A 19,245-nucleotide genomic window follows, 5' to 3' on the forward strand; every position below is an offset into this window, starting at 1 on the left:
ATGTATCACTGAAGGTACACTTTTCACTCTTAGAGTTGGACGTTTGACATTTGTTTCTTCTTCTCCTTCAAAAAAGGGGCAACAGCCACCCTGTCTTCTTGGCTTTGTTCTCCTGAACAGAAGACAGGACCCTCCTCCCACAGCATGGTCGCCGGACTGAAGACAGAAGGAGGTGTGGCACACAGAGGCACCTACCCATCCCACTTGGCCCCCAGTAACGCCACAGACAGAATCCACAAACGGCTAGTGTGGTTTGGGTGGATTGGAGTTTATTTGCTGCGGTTCCTTGATGCTAGTTTACAAAGCAAAAAACCCAACAAATGGAATAATAATTATAGTTCTTTAAAAACCCTGTCAATGGCTTTCAGTCATTTCTTTATATTTTTATATTCTGACAAAACTTTTTTTAAACAAATACAAAATAATCTAAAAGGAGAAAAACTATACATGGATAATTTACATCTCTGATAAATAGACTAATACTGACCAGATCCCTCTGTCTGGGTAATGGTCCAGCACCGCCTGAGGCTGCCTGGACTTTAGCTGCATGGCTGGAAAGTTCAGGTTTCCAGCCTGGACCCTCCTGTCACCTTCATAAGCTCCGGCAAAAAACACCTGAAGCCACTCCAGGTAGGACCCACATGAAGGCAGGGAGCGACCCCAGAGAGGCCCCCGACATTCCCCACCACTTTTACAAAAGTTATTTGCAGAGATGCAAGCCTGCCCTAAAGGCAGGGAGCTGGCCCACTGCCCAGGGGAGCCACCAGCCCACCGTCCTCCACGTGTATGGGGGCCTGGCTCGGCCCAATGGGCACATGGGCCTGAACAGGTGACAGGAGTGCCTAAGAGTCCCTGAGAGAATGGCAGGACAAGGTTGTTTCCCGGCCCCTTCACACCACAGGTTAGAGGGCAGGGCCCACTCACACTTCTGAAGAAATAGCAAAGCAACAGCACAGGCCAGCCTCCCCACCCCTGCTCCGCCTGTCCGGGTGAGCAGTGAGGGCCCCACACTCCGGGGGCTGCCCCTGGGTGCATGGGCAGTGGCCCAGAGAAAGTAGGAGCTGAGGCAGAAGAGGCTGAAGCCCTAGGGGAGTGTAAGACCCCCTCCTTCCTCTAAAACGAGGACTGGAGTTTGGGGGGCAGGAAGCAAAACCAAACAAGGAACGGTTAGGTTGCCCCAAAGCCTAGACTGCCCCAGAGCTTGTGCTGGGGCACCTTGCCTCATAGTTTTGATTATTAGGTATTTAGCTCATGGAAAAATACTTTCTATTGTAAAGTCTGGGAGGCGTGCATTCTGAGAGAGAAGCAGTATGAGTGCCCAGTGGGCTCCCCTACACAGCACTGCTGGCACCAGGCAGAGGCACCAGGGCAGGGGCATGAGCTAGGCGGAGGCCACCACAGACCCTGTGTCAGGTCCAGGTCCTTTCTGACCCTCTGCCCTCCCTCATGGCACCCACAGCTCCCAGCTGTGCACAAGAACACACCCTGCACCACCAGGCCCAGGGAGAAGCTCCCCAAACCAAATGGGCAGGATGCGTGCAGACAGCTCTGCTCTTTTTCTTTTTAAAAAAACAAAAATATATCTTTATGGTGTGTGGCTTCCCTTCCATTCTACTTTCTCAACATACAACACTACACAGATGCACGGACTTTTGCGCAAGGCTGATGGCTTCCTCCCAGGGTACACTAAGCAGCACAGGTTGCCCGAGCTCGGCCAGGGCGCTGAGCAGAGACTGGCAGGGCTGCTCTGAGCCAGGAGCTCTGTGCTTCCAGAGAGAAGGCCCACCCTGCTGCACAGTGCCAGGCCCTGCTGCCCCAGAGACGGCCTGCCCTCTCCCACATAAAACTCAGCAAAGCTGAAGCCAGTGTCCAGGAGTCCAGCGACGCCCAGCACTCCTGCTTGAGCCCCAGGCAGGGGCCCTGTGCACAGGCTCAGTGTCTCTTTGTGGAAGACACCTTCTTCTTCCGTGCAGCCAGCATCTCGTAGAAAGGATCCCTGCTGATGGCTGCTCTGCAACATAGAAAGGAGAGGAACAGAGAGGCTGAGGGTTGGGGCCAGAGACACCTCATGCAGGGCTGTCCAGACCCCTGCCACTCAAGTATCCCTGCAAAGACCAAGTCAGTGCGTTAACCTTCACTGTATCTGCACAACAGCTTAATGAGACACACAGTATAGGTGGCATGACACAGCTGGGTGTTCACAGGAGCAGAGGACCACAATTTCTGCTGTGGATAACTCAGGAAACAAATACACTGCTTTAGCTCCATGGTGACGGGGCATATGTGGGGAGCAGTGACCACCGCGACCCATGATGCTTTCACATGGCTGCCCAGTCGGTGCTGTGTCACTTCCGAGCCCCCACACTGCCTGTCCCATAACTGAGAACCCTAATGGCCATTGGTGCCGTCGCTGTGGCCCCAGGGAACCAGCCCAGGACCAGGACAGTACAGGACACTTTGTCTAGACTGCCAAGCTGTCCGTATGTTTGCCATTCTCAACTGTCAAGTAATTTGTGATCCAAAATTTTGAAGCTAGCCCTGGCCAGTTGGCTCAGTGGTAGAGCGTCTGCCTGGTGTGCAGGAGTCCCGGGTTTGATTCCTGGCCAGGGCACACACGAGAAGCACTCATCTGCTTCTCCACCTCTCCCCCTCTCCTTCCTCTCTGTCTCTCTCTTCCCCTCCCGCAGCCAAGGCTCCATTGGAGCAAAGTTGGCCCGGGCACTGAGGATGGCTCTGTGGCCTCTGCCTCAGGCGCTAGAATGGCTCTGGTTGCAACAGAGCGACGCCCCGAATGGGCAAAGCATCGCCCCCTGGTGGGCATGCCAGTGGATCCCGGTTGGGTGCATGCGGGAGTCTGTCTGACTGCCTTCCTGTTTCCAACTTCAGAAAAATACAAAAAAAAAAATAATAATTTTTTTTTGAAGTTGAATTTGCTTTTTCAGAGAAGCAGTTTCCAGGTGCTGACTATTCTGGGGCAGCTCAGAGCCCAGGTACCACAGGCTCTGCACCTGACCAGGTGATACCAACCCCTACACACAGACTAGGGCCCTTTCACCAGCAATGCTGCCTTGTGAGCAGTGTCTCCAGAGCTTCTGGGACACGACAGAGCTGGGCAGTGCCCAGAGTCATAAGGAGGCCTCACAGTGGTTATGAGGAAACATCTGCTCACTGTTTAACTGGCCAAAATCCAGCAGTTTTGTTTTTTTTGTTTTTTTTGTGTGTTTTTTTTGCAGTATTGCTATTTTATTTATTTATTTATTTATGGCAGAGACAGAGAGAGTCAGAGAGAGAGACAGATAGGGACAGACAGACCGGAAGGGAGAGAGATGAGAAACATCAATTCTTTGTTGCGGTTCCTTAGTTGTTCATTGATTGATTTCTCATATGTGCTTTGACCGGGGGGCTACAGCAGACCGAGTGACCCCTTGCTCAAGCTGGCGACCTCGAGGTCTCAAACCTGGGTCCTCCGCATCCCAGTCTGATGCTCTATCCTCTATGCCACCGCCTGGTCAGGCCTCAGCACTGGTTTTAATGGAGATGCCCCAAAACAGAACAGAAACTAGAGAATGCTCAGTCCACTCAGGAGCAGGCTGTGGCCTCACAGGACAATGCCTGGACTTCAGGGCCTCAGGCCATGTGCTCAGTGTGGTCTCCCAGTCTCCAGGGAAAGTCATGAGGCCCTGTCATGGGGAGATGCTAAGGAAACAGCTGGGGAACATCTGATGGACAGTGCACCCGGTGGGGAGAGTGAGGATGTGCTTTAGGAGGACGAACCACCAGAGGGCAGTGATGCACACGAGGGCACAATGGTGACCTGGACAGGCTTCATAGACATCCTGGGCAGAAAGGGGCAGAGGGTCGCTGTGCTGGACACACTGCCCCATAATAACCTTAGGCTGCAGCTCCATTCACAGCTGAGTACAAACCTGCCACCTGCCTGCCTCCCAGGCTGCAACTTCCCTATGAAAAGCAGGACCCTGATCATGGCAGCCACGTGGCTTCAGGCACACTGCTTTCCTGCTATGAACCTCAGTCTCCTCATCTGTAAACATGACGCAGTGCCTCCCAGCACTTGGAACTGATAACATATGATCACTGAGCTGCCACCATGAAAACGAGACCCGCTTCCGAAGACCTGAAGAGGCCAGCTTGGTGGGGCTCCTGCTCCCGCCCACTTGCTCACCTGCTACCCCTTGGGGGCCGTGAGGTGCGCTGCGTGCGGAACCTGGACCTGGGCGCTCTAATGCTGTAGCAGACCACTACAAGGTCACTGTGAGTCACCATCGAGCACCCCTAGAGTCACCGCAGGGCAGAGAGACAGAGGCCCTGGGAAGCAGGGCCATGGTCCGGAGCACCCACCTGATACACTTGATCCACTCCTCCTTTTCCTCAGGTGTTGGGGCGGAGATCCGGTACACGGTGTGGTTGCCCTCCACCACGCGCCCATCGGCCTCTGTCTTACAGGCCTTAATGACCTGGTCCTTATTGTCAGGTATATACAGCTCAAAGCAGTTCTGGGGAGCAAAGACAGGAGTGACAAAGGTCTGAGAAAGCTGCCGACCAAGAAAACCTGTTAACTCACTTCCACAGACACTACTCTGCCCTCCATGAAACACAGGCAATGTGTGTTCCTGCTGGAAAGACGGGACTGGCTGTGAACTCTGTAGAAGGAAAACTATCTGGCATGGACACTCTCTAGGGTGTCAGCTCTGCTGGGCAACTGCCAGCAACAGTAGCCAGACTCTGTGACCAGGGCACAGAGCCTTACAGGGCACTGGAGCTCATGACAGGCGGCCGACCGCTAGCACTGCCGCTGCCATCTTCGCCAGAGGGGCAAGTCTACCCGTGTGTGGTCACCCAGACAGACAGAACAAGAAGGCTATTCAGGGTCTCATCTTTGGCTTGGACACTAAATTGAAGGCATGATAGTACTTTTCCTTTTCTTCATTATTATTTGTAGGTAAACCTCTGCACTTTCATTCTTTTGCAAAGAACTGCTACACTCATCCCTTTGTCCCTTTAAACACCTCACCAAAAGTACTCACTGGCTTTTTGGAGTCCTCCACCTCCCGGATGCTCAGATTCTCTAATGGGATGATTCCTCGGGGCTCCTTATCCTACAAGAGTTGGAGCGAGACCTCAGGGCTCAGTTTGTGAACACGCCTCCTACTCCACGACCCACCCTAGCCTGTCTGCCTTCTCCCAGCTCAGTGGGGTCTGCACTGGCTGCTCTCAAACAAGAATAGGGTCCATCCAGAAGGCAGGACTGCGGTCAAGGAGCCACATGAGTCCCAACCACCAAGTCTTTTGCAAGGAACATGCCAGGGGTCCTACAGATGCTCAGCAGAGAGTAATGGACAGCAGGAGCCGTGGCTGACCCTTGGCCGTGACAGGCAGGCCCTCCACAGAAAACTGCTGTGGCTCTCTGCCTGTCCCCCCACTCATCTTTTAAGCCTTGGCTCTGGAGTCAGCCACCTCTGATGGCTGACTTCCCTAATCTAGTCCTAGGTGCCCTAAGGCCGGGGGCTATAGCTGTGTCAGAGTCATTCTGCACTCATTATCTCCTGTCCTGTGTTCCCCATCTCCAGAGAAGTGTGTGCCTGACAACTCCAGCAGGATCCCAGAAGGCACCTCTACTCCTGGCCAGAACAGAGCAAACCCCCACCCAGGTCATTAACTCACAGGTACCTACGCATACACCAGAAACCTGACACCAGTCTTCACCTCCTTGTCCCTGGTGCCCAGTTAACCACAGCCCACAAATCTGTCCCAAGCTCATTTAGCCAGGCTAAGACTTGGTGCCAGCTTTCCATGATGAATGTGCCTGAATACCACACTCTCTTTTGATCTTTAAATTAGGGTTTTTCCTCCTTTTAAGGCTAATAATCTCCTATCTTTGCAGGTATCACTATTCTGGTATTGCAATCATTTTTTTTTTTTTTAAAGAGACAGAGAGAGAGTCAGAGAGAGGGATAGATAGGGACAGACAGACAGGAAATGGAGAGAGAGGAGAAGCATCAATCATCAGTTTTTTGTTCAAACACCTTAGTTGTTCATTGACTGCTTTCTCATATGTGCCTTGACCGCAGACCTTCAGCAGATCAAGTAACCCCTTACTCAAGCCAGCGACCTTGGGTCCAAGCTGGTGAGCTTTTTGCTCAAACCAGATGAGCCCGCACTCAAGCTGGCGACCTCAGGGTCTCAAATCTGGGTCCTCCACATCCCAGTCCAATACTCTATCCACTGCGCCACCACCTAGTCAGGTGGGATCGTTTTTATCTGTCCTCTATGTCTGTTAACTTTTCATCTGTCCTCCATGTCTGTTAACTTTTCTCTGTTTTTCTTATTTTTTGAATTTAACTGGGGTAAACAGTGGTAAATAAAATTATATAGGTTCCAGGCGTACAATTCTATAACACATCATCTGTATATAGTATTGTGTTTACCACCCAAAGTCAAGTCTCCTTCTGTCACTATGTAGCCCCCCTTTCCCTCTGGTAATCGCCACTATTGTGTCTATGAGGATTTTCTTTGCTTAATCCCTTACCTTTTCCACCCAGCCCCCCATCTAACCTTTTTAATAGCTGTCTTCTTCAGACTCAGTCTTGGAGACCATCTGTAGCCTTTCCTCTGTGGGAGTGACTACATTTCACTCCTCTGTTCTACTTCTTCAAGTTCTAACTCATTTGTTGTTATGTAGCTATATGCTAAAGACATAGTTTTGGTTCTTATTTGTTTTAGGGTCTGAAAGTCCTGGAGAAGGCATTTTGTATTCTGAAAACTTCCAGTCTCAAGAAAGAAAGGTGAGCAGAGGGACAGCACATCTCAGATGCCCCCAGTTCTGACTCTATCCCTGAACTGTTATTGTCTACTTAGGGAGAGATGTGATGCTCACAGACATACTCTCTAAGGGTCTTTTTCCCAAACAGATACACAGTCTGCAGCCTTGACCGACACTGCAGATGGGGACTCCGCTTTTCACTTCTCCCATTTCCCCACTTCCCACCCAGCAGCAGACTAGACTGCTCCACAATTAGAAGAGGAAAAAGGGCAAGGGGCAGGGGCGAGCTGGTGGGTGCTCCAGGTTGCTCAGTGAAGGGTCCTCCATCTGCTCACAGGCTACTGGCTGTCCTTGCTGCTGTTGTCCAAGTGCATCAGCCTACTCCTGCCCTTCCCTTATTTAACAGTCACTGTTTCCCATTATTTCTACTAGAATTTCCTTTCTCTTAGGTAGGCTACGTGAAGCTTCTACCTACCGTCAGAACCCTGAAGGTTTCTCTGTGCCTTAAGGAGTGTGTTCTGTGTGCTCCCCGTGCCTGAGCAGCACCGCACGTGGCTGAGTGGAATTCAGCAATGCCACTGTGCTCGGCCTCGGAAGAACCACAAGATTCTACAACCTTACTGCATTACTATAGAGGGAATCCAGTACTTAGGGTAGATTATGTAGAAGCCTGTATGATTCATTTTAACCCAGAGAACAGTGAAAAATATCCAAGCAAGATGTTAAAGACATCATTCACCAAAATATCTTCAAGAAAAAAGGCACTATACAGAGGGGAGGGATAGAAATTAACCAAACTGCAAAGTGGCACTTGGGGGCATGGAATAGGAAGAATCTTTCTGCTGTTTTGCATATTTAAAATATAGTCCCCTCATAATTGAAAAGATTTTAACACCTAAAAAGCAAGGCCAGTGGCAGAACTTAAGTGGCATGAGGTTAGCCCATACAGCACACAGAATCCCGGTCAGAGTGCCCCAGAGTCACTGAGCACTGTGATGAACTGCACCCTCAGGATGGTGATGAACCACAAGCTGACACTGTCGGGAGTCTCCCTCTACTTGCACGAAGCCTTGCCCTACTGGGCAAGGGCCAAGGCATGGAGACAGCAGGAGCCCAGCCCACTCCCGCTGCGTGTGAGGTGGGCACCCCATCCTGGTTCCTGCTGGTTACGTCAGCATGGCCAGAAAGGCCACTTCTCACTGAAGCCCTGCCTGCTCTGCATGTACACAACAGTGTGGTCAAGCCTCGTGGTCTCAGCAGCACCCATGGCTTTCACCCTGGAAAGACAGCATTCCCAACTCAAGTGCCTGGGCTGACTCCATGACACAAGTCCAGCTGCACCCCCTGCTCTGCAGAAATGCGAGCTGCTGGGCTGGGTGCTGGCCAGCTGCCAGGCTCCGTGGTGCCTGCAGTGGGGCTCCCATAGGTGCTGAGGTGCTTCATTCTCACAAGACCTTCCTACAAGAGACTCAGACGGAACACGTCTGTCCTTCCCACTGATTACAAACCAGCACAGCTTCACAATCTAAGAAAACTTTCACCTCTTACAACTTCAGATAATCCCAGCTGTCCCCATTTCAGTCCACTTCCCTCCCGTTACAGACTTTCCCTATGGCTGCTTCTTCTGAATCATACGATTTAGCATTTCTGCTACCCCAGAAAATCGGAGCTCTCCAAATCACACATATTTTCACCTTCCTTCAACAGGACCACAGATTCTTTCTTAGCAACTGATCCAAATTCACCCTTGCTCGTCAACTTCAAAGTTCCTTCCTAATGCGATGCACTGCCCACTGCCTTCTCCTGGCCCAGTGTCAGCCTGGATGTTGGCACTCCCCGTCTTCAGGGTTCCCAGATCCCGAGATTTGTCTTAGTTCTTCCTCTTCCCTAAGTTTTTGTTCCCGGCCCCAAAGATGCAGATGACAAGTCCAAGATCTTCCCACTGCCTCCTCCAACCACGACTGACTGGAGTCGGTCAGAAACAGAGGCCCGGTCCACCCAAGTCTGGAGGCCAACCAGTGGGTACTCACCGTCGTGTATTCAAAGTAGTAAAGGCAGTTGTCAGTCAGAATGAACCAGCGTCTCTTCCAAGTCTTTACCCTGCCACCTGCAGAGCAAACAGAGAGGCGTGTTGGACAGGACGCACAGAGGAGGGCAGGCCCACAGCACGTGGCTCTCTCCGGGTGAGGAAGAGGCCAGGGCAGGTGCCAGGGAAACATGGGGACCATTGCAAGGTTCACATTGGTAACAAGACACAAGAGCCAAACAGAAGCGCCTTTCACAAAGTGCAAGTCTGTGGGTACAAGCAGAGCAAGCAAGTCAGGTGGCACCTGGTGATGAGGTGGGACTGTGGGGGACAAGGCGGAGTGCGGGTGTGGGGAGGGAGACCTGGGACGCGAGGGTGCGCAACACAGGTCTGACTGGGCCTGGACAGCTTCTCTCGGTGGGTGGAAATGGGCAAAAGAAAAGGAGGGGAGAGGGTCAGCCCCGTGGTCCAGTGACGTGCCTGCCGGCCAGGCAGGGCTGCTCCATCAGAAGGGCCAGACAAGGACCGGGAAGGAGGCCTTTCTCATCCCTTCACCCTCAGAGCTCCAGTCTTCCTGGAATGTGGTCCTGCACCTTCCTGGCGCCGTGAACTCCTACACTGGCTTTAAGCTTCTGACCTGGGTCCTGAGACTAGAACTCCCCAGAGTCCTGTGTCAGGCAGGGTGTGCTGGTAGCAAGGGACCCGCTCAGGAGCCTTTCAACTCCAGATGTCTCATGGGACACTGCAGCAAAGGGATCTAGGCTAAGGGCCACATGAGCACCACTGTGATGGCTGAGAGCAGGTGATGGCTTCCCTGGTCCTTTTCAATAGTTCTCAACTAAAAGCAGAACAAAGCTGGGATCATGAAATCATGGTGAGACGGCTACTGAGGAGGGAACTGGACTGTGACCTACTTGAGTGAAACCACCCTGCCTTCAGTCATGACATGACCCATACCTTTCTCTTTCTCACTACCAGCGGGTCAAGGGAAAGCTTTCTAAAGGTGAGCCATACAAAACTGCCCAGAAGCCTTCAGAGTCCGAATACATGTGGCCTCTTATAGGCACCTCTTGCTGCCCTGGACAGCACAGGCTCCTTTTGCTAAGACAACCTACAGAAAATGTCTCTAATGCAATCTTCATAGAAAGCAAGTACCATAGGCGTACACCCAGCATGACTTCGGCCATGCTTCCTGTCCTGCCACATCACTAGGACCGGGGCAGTTTAGAAGGGAGTCGTTCAGCAGTCAGGACCTGCCTGTGTGCTCACACCAGGATTCCCAGGAGGTGACCTCAGGAGTGATGCACGCAGTTACACGTAGGTCACGGCAGCAATGTAAGGACCACTGGACCTTTTTAAAAGCTCTGCTTGGCTGCCTGAGCTCTTGAGGAGGTTAAGAGGTTGAGCATGAATGCCGAGACACTCAAGGGCACAGGCCTCGGCTATGGAAGGGCCCTCACCTGCCGCCCTGTGTTGGGTCAGGAAGACTGACTCTTTCCCCACAGCGGTTTGGCAGTTTACATGAGCATGTGCCTCTGGCCCTAAAAGCATGGATTAGGAGAAACCATGGATGGAAATGGGACATGCATGTGAAAAACGTGAAAGTCGGGCAGAATCAAAATGAATGAGGAAAAGAAGGCAAGGAATTCACTTAGAATTGGAGCCATGTTGATATAAAAAGAAACCCCCTCTCCGTTTTTGGAGTCTGAGCTGTTCTGCCTCGTGGGCCTCCATCCCCACATAGGAGAGGCGCCTGGAGATCCTGACCCTCACTGCCGATCAGCACTCCTCTCACAGGGCCCCCAGGCACTCGGACACTGAAAGTCACAGGAAAGACCAGGTGCCAAATGAAGGTGGAAGCAAAGCTGGAACCCTCCCTGATTGTGGAGCTTAGCCATCTTCCCCGGCCACCTGCAGCGTGACGAGAGACTGCGACCAGGAAGCCCCACTGCGGTCCCAGGGCGTGCTGCCATGTGGAGACAGACAGACAGGAGGCGAGCGGGCAGGCCAGTGCACACCTAGGACAGTCCCTGTGGAACTCACAGGGCTACCTCCTCCCCACGGTCCCTGAATCAAGATATGAAGGCCAGAGGCCAGGCCCCACCCCCACCCCCCACCCCTGCAGCTGGGAACAACCTGCCATTTCCCAAGATGCTGTAATGACTGTCACTGTGGAGGTGGTTCTTTTTCTGGGCTGCTGTGCCCAAGCTGGGCTTACACTGACATCTGAGGAGCTCCTCACCTGGAAAAATCATGTTTCCCCAAATCAGTATGTGCAGCATGGGTCCCGAGACCCATGTAAATTAAGGCCAATTGCAGGTGTTTAATGATGATTCATTGAAAAAGAGGAGGGAGAAAAACACAACATCAAAAACCTAACTGAGGTCACAAAGTCCTTGTCCTCGCCTAACAACCTGGAAGTGTAGTAAAGGGGCTTCAAGGAGGAGTTTTTAGTTTTTATCTTTTTTAAATTTTTAATTATTGATTTTAGTGAGAGAGGAAGGGAGGGAGGAAGAGAAAGGGAGGGAGTAAGGGAGAAGGGAGAGGGGGGAGAGAGGGAAAGGGGGGGGGAAGAGAGAGAGAGAGAGAGAGAGAGAGAGAGAGAGAGAGAATCAGTCTGTTCCTGTATGTGCCCTGACCGAGAAATCAAACCAGCAACCTCTGTACTTTTGGACAATATTCTAACCAACTGAGCTATCCAGCCAGGGCCTTTTTTAAGAGAGGAAGAGGGGGTAAGAGAGGCAGAGACAGAAGCACTAATCTGTTTCTGTATGTGCCCTGACTGGGAGTGAATCAGCAACCTTTGTGTATCAGAATGATGCTCTAACCAACTGAGCTATCCAGCCAGGGCCTTTTATAAGAGAGGAAGAGGGGGTAAGAGAGGCAGAGACAGAGCACTAATCTGTTTCTGTATGTGCCCTGACTGGGGAGTGAATCAGCAACCTTTGTGTATCAGAATGATGCTCTAACCAACTGAGCTATCCAGCCAGAGTGTTTTGTCTTTTTTTTTTTAAGTTTTACCTGGCATCATTTTGAATTTAGGAAACATTTCCCTTTCCACGCAAAGGCAAATAAATGTCCTCCTAGGCTGTGTAGCCTCCCTCTCTCCCCAGGTGCTCTCTGCTCACAGCGGACCAGATACACACAGCTTCAGGAAGTCTGCACACCCTCTGCCTCTTCTCCTCCACTGCAGAGATTCCCAACTTGGTGCCGGCTGAGATGCCACAGCAGAGCACACCAGCCAGTAAGCCCAACAGCAGGCCCCGGGAGCCTTCGCTAAGCTCTCTGCAGTGCTTCATGCCTAACAGCATTCACACGGCACCCCGCTGTCTGGTCATGGGGCACCACTCCTCAACAGGAAACGGTGACAATGGCTCCGAAACCCTACTCCTGAGCAGTTCCCTAGGGACTGTACAAGAAGTTAGAAGCAGCATTAACACTACCACCAGCGATTAAAAACAAAATAACCAAAAATAACAAAAGTAAGAAGCGCTGCAGCGATGACAGTGGCCTGGGTGGGCAGGCGAGCAGGGTGCAGGTTACATACCTCCTGGAGTGTGGGGCAAGGAAAAGGAGAGCCAAATCATGGGCACACACACATGAAGGAGAAAAGAAAATTAAAACGAAATTAAACCCAGCTCCTTAGTCTTAAAGTGCAATGTATTAGTCACTCATGTCTGCTTGGGGTGGGGTGCGGGAGCAAACACAACTATGGGCACTGCTGCTGTCTGGCCTGGGGCGGGGTATGGGGGTGTCTCATCAGTCACACCCACTGGGTAAAGGCAGGAACTGAGGCACTAGGAACACCTGGCCCCAAAGATGCCACAAACCAGTTCTCACAAAGTTGCCATTTACTCGTATATCTAGCACCCCCAGTAAAGAGAGTGAGGACTACTTTGGGGAAAATTAACTGTCCTTCAGCTACTATCACTCTTTAAAGTGTGTGTAAGAATGCACACACACAAACCCATGAATACATGTGTGCATGTGTGTACATGGGATATGCACACATGGACATATACAACTCCAGAGGCTGGGAGCCCTGCCCTCTGCAGCAGACATGAAACCTCCACGTGATGCAGCGTGGAGAACCAAGGAAGGTTTGGGGGTGACTGGAAAAAAGAATGCAATGACCTAAAAATCAAGTTCCACACTTAGTTAAATTCTTTCTTTTTAAAAATATGGGAAGCCTCATGAATTTGCATGTCCTGGTGCAAGAACCAAGCTAATCTTCACACTGTTCTAATTTTATATAGTATCAGGCTGTCAATGCTAACATGCTAATACTCTGCATCAGTGTTTAAACAAATTCTGCTGGAGGGGGCAACAGATGAAACTTAGATGCACTTGTCCAATTCCCAGCAGGTGTCCTTTAGCTCAGTGCTCCCCAACCTTTTTTGGGCCACGGACCGGTTTAATGTCAGAAAATATTTTCACAGACCGGCCTTTAGGGTGGGACAGATAAATGTATCACGTGACCAAGACAAGCATCAAGAGTGAGTCTTAGACGGATGTAACAGAGGGAATCTGGTCATTTTTCAAAAATAAAACATCGTTCAGACTTAAATATAAATAAAACGAAAATAATGTAAGTTATTTATTCTTTCTCTGCGGACTAGTACCAAATGGCCCACGGACTGGTACCGGTCCGCGGCCCGGGGGTTGGGGACCACTACTTTAGACATAAGCAACTTGGCACTGAAGATGCAGAGCTGAGGCTGCCTCTGTGGTTAGTGACTTAGAGCCTGAACTTCAAAGATTCTACTGGCTTCAAGATCAACACAATGTTGGCTAATTCAAGAGTTTAGAATGGCTAATTTCAATCAGTGAGGTAGTGCTTTAAAAATGTATGAATTAAGTCATTAGGCATAAATAAAAAGACTTGGGATATGCTTTCAAAGGGAAATATAAATTCTGTCTGCACTAGTCAGAATAAAATATTCCTTCCCAGCATTTCCCAGGTGCATCAATGATGGCTGGGAGCAGTGGCTCTATCTCGCTAGGACATGCAGCTGAAACGAGAGGGGCCACGCTAACAGCACCCTGATCATGTGGACCCCAGCTAGGAAAGGTCGTGGCAGAACAGAGCCAAGGGTTCTCTCAGAGGCTAAAAGGTTGACAGCATTAAGTCCAGGGAATCCAGGACTCTCTCTGGGTTCTGGGAAAATTAATAAAATCGTAGGAGGACATGAATGTCCCGGAAACCTCACTGTTCTTTTCCTTTTGGTTCCTCGAGCACCTGCATGTCTCAGCCCTAGGAGCTCACTTTAGCCAGAGGGCAGGGGATTGACTTCCTATTTTATTTCCTGAATGGACAACTGGTTCATGTGGTGGCTGGGGGGGGGGGGGGGGAGGAGCCGTGCCTGAGGATGAGAGGAGAGCTGTGGATGCACGGAGCTGGGCTCGCGGTTCGCCATGCACACTGCCCGTGGGAGCCAGATGCAGAGAGTGATGATGCACTGGGGCGTAGGTGTGTGATGGGAAGTAAAGAGATGGATGCAGCTGGCCACCCGCCCTAGGAGTGAGAGGGTGGGCGGGGAAGAGAAAGGACCTGGACCATCACCACCAAGTGGACATGTGGCGTGCGGGTGCACGTGGGCAGTATTCCAGTGGAGTGAAGTCTGTCCCCACTGCTCTCTAGTATCCCCTGGGGGCACTAACTGGCTTTAACTTCCTCTCTGGGGGTGGATTTTAGGGTGACAGTATGAATTCATCCCAAAGTCCCCCCACAGCGCCTTCATGACCGCCCATTTTCCCCAGTGCATGCACGTGTGTGCTGGTGAACACATCCTTTCTAAGTTTCCAAGTGAGGGGCCCTGACCCGGAGGGCATCACTCACCGAGTTTCAGCAGCCAGCCTTCACGGTCTGGATTGAAGAAAGTGTGAGTGAGGTCGTTCCCATCATCCTCTGGGATTTTAAAGGGCTCGTTTTTTATGCTTTCATATAGATTCTGAATAAAAGATGACATTGCATGTCTCTAGTTCCAGAACTATCTTCCCTGCCCCACTCCTGCTCCCACAACAAGCACTCCTGTGCTGCAGCCATCCACACCCTTGCTAGGCACTGAGACTGGAAAAGAGGACAATCCGGCCTCCAAGTTACTTTCAGTGACAGAGTAAGATGCCTGATGAAGCTCCAGGAAGGAGAGTAAGCAGCAGCCTCCATGCCCACCTCCCACTGCTGCTCTATCAACTACTGCTGTCCCAATTCCTCAGTGGGCCTTGTGTCACACCAGCTGCCTGTGGCGTGACAGCAATGAAGGGAACGAGAAGCGCTCACCCATGCCCCATGCCCGGTTGGCGCTGTGCTCACCCGGAGCAGTTCCTCGGGCAGGTCACCACCATCATTAATGCCCCGGTTCATAGCGATGAACCTCTCCACAGTGGGCTTGTCTTTGACGTTGGGGTTGTGTAGGCTGGTGTTCAACATGATGATAGCAAATGAGAGGACATAACAAGTGTCTGGAGTGAAGCAGAGAGACCATCAGAAACACCCAGGAAAGAACAGGAGGTTCCAGAGCTGGGAACAAGTCCACGCCTCTGGACCATGCATCACTGAGCGGGTTCTGTGCAGCACCCAGGAAAGCAGGTGACAAAGACACAGAGTGCAGGACTCGGGTGCTCACTGTCTCAGACCCTAACAGACAGCACTGCAGAAAACCAGAAAAACAACACAATGCATAAAAAAGACACTACAAGTCACCTCTGATCCCACTTCCTAGGGTGATGCTAATGTATCTCACTAAGGAAACACTTGAGACTAAAGTGGAATTAAAATGGATACATGGTTTTGAAACTGCTTTTTTGCTAACCTTACCACCATAAGTCTCTTGTCAATAAAAACTCTTTTAAAAACATGATTTTTAAGTTACATAATTTAGAAATACTGCAATTTATATTTCTACTCCTTAACTCCTTATGGTTGGACTTTTGGGTTCTTTCCTACTTTTTACTACTATAAATACCATCTAAATCAATTTCTTAGGCATGAGCCCAGCCCTCTCTTTGTAAAACGTCCAGGTGCCAAGAAGAGTGCCGTGCCTCGGCCACCTACCCGTGGACTGGAACACTCCCGGGTTGCACTGGCAGTACCGCTGGGCGAACGCCTCCATCATCCGGTCGATCTTCTGAGCCTCTCCCGGCAGCCGGAAGCTCCATAGGAACTGCCTGTGTGATGAAGACCAGGCTGTGTCACAGAGCTGGAGGACACCATTCACTTCTTTGTGACTCAGTACACTTCCAGTGATTTTTCTATCCAAGGGCACAGGGACACTTGTGGAACCGAACTTCTGTGATGGTAACTCCACTCAGATACAAACTTGCCATTTTGTGTCACAACTCTCCAGGTCAGAGGCAAGGTGTTTAGGAGAAAGTGAAAGAGTAACATTTTCCTATTCAAAAGAATGGCTCTCCTCCACAGAATAATACATGAAACTGAAATATGGATAATGCTTATCTGAAACGACCTCCAATTTCCATAAAACAAGACAAGGTGCAGGAAAAAATATTCTATCAAAGCATTTGTAATTGATCCATTTATGTCACAGACAGACCCATGGCCAATATGGGCAATCTGCATTATTCTCATCCATCTAAACGACAACACAAAAAATGATGTTACTATTTATACCTACAGCAGTGAAAATACTGAATGACAGTTTCTCAGAGGGCACAAGGTAACAGGTTTAGTAAAAACTCAATATTTATTTTTCTCCTTCTAAAATGAAGTGCACAGCCCTGGCCCGTTGGCTCAGCAGTACAGCATCGCCCGGTATGTGGAAGTCCTGGGTTCCATTCCAGGTCAGGGCACACAGAGAAGCGCCCATCTACTTCTCCACCATCCTCCTCTCCTTCCTCTCTGTCTCTCTCCTCCCCTCCCGCAACCAAGGCTCCATTGGAGCAAAGTTGGCCCAAGTGCTGAGGACGGCTCCATGGCCTCAGCCTCAGGTGCTAAAATGGCTGCAGCCACAACAGAGCAACGCCCCCTGGTGGGTGTGCCGGGTGGATCCTGGTTGGGCACATGCGGGAGTCTGACTGCTTCCCCGCTTCTACCTTCGGAAAAAATTAAAAAATAATAATAATAAAATAAAATGAAGTGCACAACCACTTACTTTCTATTCTAGGGCTGGAAATTAAAATATTTTATAAATTAAAAATTAGAAAAGATTTCAAAATTTAAATATACATCAATTTCCAGAATATTACACTGAAAACCTGAGGAAGAAACTAGTTTTCCAAAATTTGTTTTCAGAATGAATACATCAGAATTTAATTCCCTTTAATCACCCAATTATTTCAATCATAGGCCTATGGAGTGCTTTTTTTTAAGACACTTCCAGGAATCCAAAATAACCCCAAAGGTATAAATTCCTGAGAAAGTCACAAGGAAGAGACTCATGATCTAATACCTGCCTCTCCCGCCTTTCCAGGCGCTTACCTCAACTATACTCACCGTAAGGCCTGGACAAGGTTAAGGTCAGTGAACTCATGTAAACCCACAAATGCATGAAGAACCTGGATATTAAATTCATCTCTATCAAGAAAACAAAAGACACGGGGATGGGGAAAGCTGGTGCTGAGAATCCAACATCGCAACCCCCAGCCAGGCAGTTTCCCACACTAAGTCCCAAGGTCCTATGGGCGGCTCAGGAGAGATGACCCCACCCAGCAAGGAAGAGCCCGTCTCCTCCCTCTACTGGATGAGCAGAGAAGATGCCTCATACCGCCCCACACCAGCTGCTGTCCCCAGGGCCATGCCCCTCAGCACCTGTGTGGCTGCAGCTGCCTCAGGACAAATTTTCATCCAGAACTCAGCACTCTGAATCTTCCTATTATAACTCCTGACCTACCTGCTCCACCTCCCACGCGCCCCTACGCCTTACCTCTCCCCCAGGTAGTCCCCGATGGCGGTTTTGTTGAGCCCTTCGCCTTTATACAAGAACTGGGCGATGTCCTCGCAGGTGTTCTTCAGCAGGTCATTCTCTATTAAGAATTGGATTCCCTAGAAAAGCACAGGCGTCAATGATAAAGTTATCCCTGGAACATCTAGAAAGGAAGCCAAAGGGCACTGGAAGATGGGTGTAGGTACTCTGGACACAGAGGACGTGTGTAACTTGCCAACTGACTTTTACAAAAGGCAAGTGCATCAGGGTTCAGGAACCAGGGCTTCCAAGTGAGTTGTGCTCTATGAAGGGCAGGTGACCAGCACCCCAGACTAGAGCCTAGGGCTCTGATGCATTCTTTTCTCTTACCTTTTTAGGGTCCATGTTAAATTTTTTCCTGCCCATGGCTACCTGTTTGTTCCTCTGCATGTTTTTCCTGGAAAACAACAACCATAGCACTTTAGTACTCTGGGTGATCAAGAGGGTTTGGAAGACTAGTATACATGCTACATGTAGGCATAATTTCTCAGGAATTCTGAAAGATGAACCCAGGAAAGCACAGGCAGACATGGTTCTAACGATGGAAGGCCCAGTGAGATCCTGACCCTGATGCCCCATGCTCATGTCTTCCTTCCACTCAAGGGGCCTTCAGCTTTCACATGATTGTTACGCTTTGCTAACCTATAATTTACATGGCATATACAACACACATCCTGGTGTGCCTGAGAATGACATTTAGGAAGCTTACTAAGGGGTTCAACTATCCTCACAACCCAGCTTTCAAACATTCCCATCACCCAAGAAGTGGATGTATGTGAGTTAACAGCTAATACTCTGTTCATCCATTCGCCTATTGGTAGACATAGAGCTATTTCTGTTTCTTTGGCTGTTTTAAACAAAATGGTATAAATATTCTTGTACAGGGCTTTTGTGGGCAGGCTTCCTTTCTCTTGAGTAAAGTACCTGGGAGTGGCACTGCTGGGCACAGCCCAGGGCCGAGGGCATGTAACACTGTAAGAAACGGCTAGGCTGCCTGCCCCGTGGTTGGTCCCACGGCATCTCTACCAGCATCTGCCACCCGAGGACTGCCAGGCTAGTTCCCCTTGGTCACCCTGGGGTATGGAGTGGCACCTTGTGGCAGGTGCAGTTGCACCTCTTATGACTAATGACGGTGAGCATTTTTCATGTGTCTACTACACATACAGCTTCTTTTATAAAGTATCTTTTCATGTTTTTTGCCCATATTTTATTTGGGCCATATTTTTTACTTTTTTAAGTTGTATGTGTTATTAGGGGTTGGCAAAAGTAGATTTACAGTTATATGTAAGTTTATTCTTGTATTATTATTTATTAATTATTGTATTGTTTATTTGTATTCTATGTCTTATTGTTGCCACTTCGTAGCCTTACTTATGACTTATCTTTCAGGTAGTAGTGACCTTCCCCACAGGAACAGCTATAACCCATGCTTGTCCACCTCTGTACATTCTGGACATGACTCTCAGATACAGGTATTACAAATATTTTCCCCTTGTCTGTGGCTTGGCTATTCACAT

The 19,245-nt window shown here is 50.0% G+C and overlaps 1 protein-coding gene across 3 annotated transcripts in view; it reads right to left on the reverse strand.

Annotated features, from left to right (window-relative positions):
• Positions 1–247: 247 nt before the first annotated feature.
• The window catches only part of CYTH1 (cytohesin 1), a 40,618-nt gene continuing 21,620 nt past the window's right edge, over positions 248–19,245 (reverse strand). The window contains exons 4-14 of one of the 3 annotated variants that reach the window (XM_066381415.1): positions 18,059–18,125; positions 17,690–17,808; positions 17,260–17,340; positions 15,862–15,974; positions 15,121–15,269; positions 14,647–14,758; positions 10,268–10,348; positions 8,812–8,888; positions 5,046–5,117; positions 4,360–4,514; positions 1,796–2,011 (exon numbers count right to left, since the gene is read on the reverse strand). In XM_066381415.1, the coding sequence (XP_066237512.1) occupies positions 1,933–2,011; positions 4,360–4,514; positions 5,046–5,117; positions 8,812–8,888; positions 10,268–10,348; positions 14,647–14,758; positions 15,121–15,269; positions 15,862–15,974; positions 17,260–17,340; positions 17,690–17,808; positions 18,059–18,125 (1,105 nt within the window). In that variant the 3' untranslated portion in view covers positions 1,796–1,932. Of the gene's footprint in view, positions 2,012–4,359; positions 4,515–5,045; positions 5,118–8,811; positions 8,889–10,267; positions 10,349–14,646; positions 14,759–15,120; positions 15,270–15,861; positions 15,975–17,259; positions 17,341–17,689; positions 17,809–18,058; positions 18,126–19,245 lie in introns of all 3 variants that reach the window. The other 2 variants (XM_066381414.1, XM_066381416.1) reach the window with 2 other exon arrangements.

Source organism: Saccopteryx leptura, chromosome 4, assembly GCF_036850995.1.
Source record: "Saccopteryx leptura isolate mSacLep1 chromosome 4, mSacLep1_pri_phased_curated, whole genome shotgun sequence".
In the NCBI taxonomy this organism is placed as follows: Eukaryota; Metazoa; Chordata; class Mammalia; order Chiroptera; family Emballonuridae; genus Saccopteryx; species Saccopteryx leptura.